This window comes from Priapulus caudatus, unplaced genomic scaffold (genome assembly GCF_000485595.1).
Source record: "Priapulus caudatus unplaced genomic scaffold, Priapulus_caudatus-5.0.1 Scaffold296, whole genome shotgun sequence".
Classification (NCBI taxonomy): domain Eukaryota; kingdom Metazoa; phylum Priapulida; class Priapulimorpha; order Priapulimorphida; family Priapulidae; genus Priapulus; species Priapulus caudatus.
Window position 1 is genome coordinate 279,093 of NW_014577357.1, and position 5,043 is coordinate 284,135.

At 49.0% G+C, this 5,043-nt stretch overlaps 1 protein-coding gene across 1 annotated transcript in view; it reads left to right on the plus strand.

Annotated features, from left to right (window-relative positions):
• LOC106808688 (homeodomain-interacting protein kinase 2-like) overlaps positions 1-5,043 on the plus strand; it is a gene marked incomplete in the record, with an annotated part of 44,809 nt that overhangs the window by 35,587 nt on the left and 4,179 nt on the right. The window contains 2 exon segments of the mRNA XM_014811511.1: positions 384-470; positions 3,613-3,797. Of these exon segments, the coding sequence (XP_014666997.1) occupies positions 384-470; positions 3,613-3,797 (272 nt within the window).

The window sequence follows — 5,043 nt, forward strand, 5'->3', positions numbered from 1 at the left end:
GTCTTCTGTCTTCTGTCTCTCTGTCTCTGTCTCTGCTCTCTGCTCTTCTGCTCTCTGTTCTCTGTCTCTCTCTCTGTCTCTGTCTCTCTCTCTCTCTCTCGCACTCTTCTGTCTGTCTCAGGGCTCTGTCTCTCTCTTTGTCTCTCTCTCTCTCGCACTCTTTGTCTCTCTCTCTCTCGCACTCTCTGTCTGTCTCGGTCTCTCTCTCTCTCTCTCTCTCTCTCTCTCTCTTGCAATAAACCCACATCAGAACACGTTACGTTTTATTGCATGACTTTACGATCGCCGACCATGCATTATTTCGTCAAACGCGCACGTGTTTTTCTCGCCCCGTGCACCCTGTCAACAGTCGTGCCATTTTACCGTTTCATTTTCTTCGGCAGACGCCTGAGGAGCATGAGATGGAGACGAACATCAAGTCTAAGGAGGCACGCAAGTACATCTTCAACTGCCTGGATGACATGGCACAGGTGAGGGTACGCATGCAACACTACCCTCCTCTCCCCTGGATCGCACCCGTCTCTTCTAGCCGTGCACAGTGACCCCTGGTGGCAGCCATCTATACTAATTGTGCACAGCGCCCCCTGTGATGGACTCTCGGTGTGCACGATTTTACACGTTTGCGTCGATCGTTCCGTATATATATCGGCAAGATTTGAAATGTTCGAAATAGAACCTGCATTTTGCGACTCCCGCCTCCGGGGGAGGGATGCCGGGGGCGTCGCCATGGCAACGGCTGGCCAGCATCGCAGCCTGATCTTACAGTTACGATTCGCACGGCGGAATAAACGGCCAATAAAATCTGCTAGCCAGGTTGAACGAGTCGACGCCATATTCCCGGCAAACGCCGCCATGACGGCACCTGCGCTGCGCCGTTGGCACGCACTCGCCCCGCTTCGATACGAGAACTTTATAAACAGGCGGCGGCAGCAGCAGCAGCAGTACTGTTGGCTTATTTATTAGCACTGCTTCTATGTGTACACCAACCTGTGTGTATACACACACACCAGCAGCAGTAGGACTGCGTGGCTGTGTACAGAAATCGGCTCTAGGCGAGGCTGCACTTGCCGTTTGAGTTTATCGCTCCCAGCCAGGTGCGTATGCGTGCGTGTGTATGTGAATATGCGTGTACGTGTGTACGGGCGTATGTACAGTAATGCACTCGTTTAGGTTATTGAGATTCGTCTATACAGATTTTGTAAGCCATGACCACTAAACTCGAGATGCGAAATGTAAACTCACACTTACATGGTTTTTTAAAGGAATGCAGGTTGTCTAACCAAAAGCCGTGCAGCATGGTTATAACTGTAATAGCCTTACGTTAAAAACATTTAAAATGCCTCGTTCTAACTCGTTTTCCCCCACAAACAATCACAATCCAAAGAGATAGACACAAGTGAACACAAAGTTTCGGGAAAAATCCAGAAAACTATTGGCCCGCAAAATAATCTGTGGCAGTGACACGTTCTGGCAGCGAATAATGTAGACAGAGTTTCTTTTTATCAGATTCTGGGTGTTTTTATGATATTTTCGTGTTACTAGACGTGATATACTGTTGTTCTCGGGCACGAGTTGAAAGCTTCTTTTGTCATCAAGCGCCGCGGTCATCATTACTGTGTTGTGTTGTGTTGTTAGTGGTGAGATTGAGAACCAGCAGTGGCTGGCTGCTTGTGCAGGCCGTTACTATGCCACCTCCCGTATATTATTCCCTACTCTTCTCCTTCCGTCCTGCCCCCCCCCCTCTTTTCCTTCTTTTGCAACCGATTCATCTCGTTGCCAATTGTTATATATATTAATTGATTGATCGATTTATTTATTAATGTATGTAATAAGTATAGTACGTTGCTGTTTAATGTGTCATGTGGGCTGATCTGATTCCCCCCACTTATTTTATTCCTCCTCTTTTCCTACCTCCTCTTCCCACCGGCTCCTCCTTCCACCTGTTCCTCGCGCGCCGCCTGGTGTAATATAGAGGAGGTGTAAATAGCACGGCTGCTGGCGCGTAGCAGGCAGGTGCATGTGCAGCCGGCTGTTTGGGGTGGTAGGATATGTTTACTAGGCACTTCTAATTTTAACATATATTTTAAATTTAATTAGGGTTAGGGTTAGGGTTAGCGTTAGGGCACTTTTTAGGGTTTTTGCATCATTCTTTAATATATCGTAAAATATATGTTAAAATTAGAAGTGCCTAGTAAACATATCCTACCACCCCAAACAGCCGGCTGCGGTGTGTGTATCAGTACCCTATACGTATGTGCGTAGCTGTAACGTGACGTGTCACGCGTTAATTCTCGCTCGCTTGCGCTTTACTCCAGGAGCTGGAGAATCGACTGGAGCGCACCTACCTGCCAACGATGCCCGCCAATGGCATGCAGCCGTGGGGCCTCGGTGCTAACGTGCTGCCATCTGCCGCGCTCGCGAGGCCGCCCATAACCATGGCGATGGCATCGTCAAACCTCACCTCGAAGCGTCAGACCAGTAAACAGAAGTGAGTGGCCGCTACAAAAAAAAACTTGTGGTATTCCCGCGCGATCGCACGCCGTGTTGTCGCTTCGATCTTGCCGAGGTCGGCGGCTCAGCTGCGTTGGCGCCACCTACGTGCCAACGCCGTCGTTTCTCTCTCTCGCGCATGCGCTCGTGTAGGGAAGGTTTTGGGTTTCACGTTACGCGTCGGTCAATGATCGTAGACAGTGATGGTCAAAGAAGTGTATAATATAGACGGCTTTATTCTAATATATATGTTACAACATATATAAGCACGTCAGTGCGTATGTGCCCCCTCTCTGCTTGTCTATCTCTCCCCCCTTTTCCACATCTCTGCTGTTTATATAGGTCGGGCGCGGCATCTCAATGTTCGTTGACGTAGCACTGGACACTGTCCAATCAGTAGGCGAGCTGGCCGTATTGATTGGTCAGTTATGATGATGGTGGAAACGTGTTTAAATCTGTTATGACCGCTTTGTATTTATGAGCAACATGACTCATGCCCTGTGGCGCAATCGTGTCGCAACATCCACTGTGTTGCATCCAGGGCTCGAATTTCCCTATTGCTAACTCGCACAATGCGTGTTTATATAGAGAAATTGCGAGTAGAAAATATAAGCACTTGCTATTTTCTGCGGGTGGTCATTAACTTTCTCTTCTTCTCTGCATAGATCAACGTGCCGTCAGACCTGGATGGCAGTGAGTTGCTCGCGGAGAAGGCTGACCGTCCCTCTCTCCCCCTCTCCCCCTCTCCCCCTCTCTCGCTCTCTCTCGCCTCTCTCCCTCTCCTCTAGCGTGCGACATTAACTCTCTCTTCCTCTCTGCGTAGATCAACGTGCCGTCGGACCTGGATGGCAGTGAGTTACTCGCGGAGAAGGCTGACCGTCCCCCTCTCCCCCTCTCCCCCTCTCTCCCCCTCTCTCCCTCTCCTCTAGCGTGCGACATTAACCCTCTCTTCCTCTCTGCGTAGATCAACGTGCCGTCGGACCTGGATGGCAGTGAGTTACTCGCGGAGAAGGCTGACCGTCCCTCTCTCCCCCTCTCCCCCTCTCTCCCCCTCTCTCGCTCTCTCTCGCCTCTCTCCCTCTCCTCTAGCGTGCGACATTAACTCTCTCTTCCTCTGCGTAGATCAACGTGCCGTCGGACCTGGATGGCAGTGAGTTGCTCGCGGAGAAGGCTGATCGTCGGGAGTTTATCGACCTGCTGAAGCGAATGCTGACGCTCGACCAGGAGCGTCGCATCACGCCCGGCGAAGCCCTCAACCACCCGTTCGTCACGCTCGCGCATCTCGTCGACTACGCGCACTGCAGCAAGTGAGCATTCGAACTACTCTCAGGGCGTCAAGTTCCTATTTTTTCCTATTTTTTCCTATTTTCTGGGCAATTCCTATTTTCTCGTATTTTCTGGACAAATTCTTATTTTTTCCTATTTTTGAGGGCTTTTCATTTTTCTGAATCCAGAATTGTATGTATCCTTCTCAGAATACAGGAATTTACATTTCAGGTGACCCAATTTTCAAAAATGTTGGGGGGGGGAGGACTCCCAGACCCCCACCCCTTACTTTAAATTAACGTAATATACTCTTTACTATCACAGATTTTATTTCAGTAAAGTTGTTTCTTAGTTGGATGTGGTATGTGTATCCTGAGGGGAGGTCCATGGGGTCCGGACCCCCCTTTTTTACCCCAAAAAAGGGAAAACACATAAAAGATAATTTTCTGCTTAAAAATTTGGAATTCCATCTTCCATTCTAGACATCAAAATTACTGCTCAGATGCTCTCAGAATGTACTAATTTTTTTAAAATTTTTCTTGGGGGAGGTTGGCAACGAGCCTTAGACACGTCGCATAAGCTGCTTTCGGCACCTTTTTATAAAAGTGCCTTATATCTCTCTCTTCATCACTCTCTCCATCACTCTCTCCATCTCTCTCTCCATCACTTTCTCCATCTCTCTCCATCTCTCTCTCGATCTCTCTCCATCACTCTCTCCATCACTCTCTCCATCACTCTCTCCATCTCTCTCCCCATCTCTCTCTCCATCACTCTCTCCATCACTCTCTCCATCACTCTCTCCATCACTCTCTCCATCTCTCTCTCCATCTCTCTCTCCATCACTCTCTCCATCTCTCTCTCCATCACTCTCTCCATCTCTCTCTCCATCACTCTCTCCATCTCTCTCCATCTCTCTCCATCTCTCTCCATCTCTCTCCATCTCTCTCTCCATCTCTCTCCATCTCTCTCCATCTCTCTCCATCTCTCTCCATCTCTCTCCATCTCTCTCTAAAGCTGTAATACTTACTCCTAGTATTCGCCACGCGTAACTAGATCTGTGCGGATGCCGTGTTGTGAGCGCCTATAGCTGAGCTGACTTCGAGAAAGATAGAAAGATAGAGAGAAAGATAGAGAGAGAGAGAGAGAGAGAGAGAGAGAGAGAGAGAGAGAGAGAGAAGAAGAGAGAGAGAGAGAGAGAGAGAGAGAGAGAGAGAGAGAGAGAGAGAGAGAGAGAGAGAGAGAGAGAGAGAGAGAGAGAGAGAGAGAGAGAGAGAGAGAGAGAGAGAG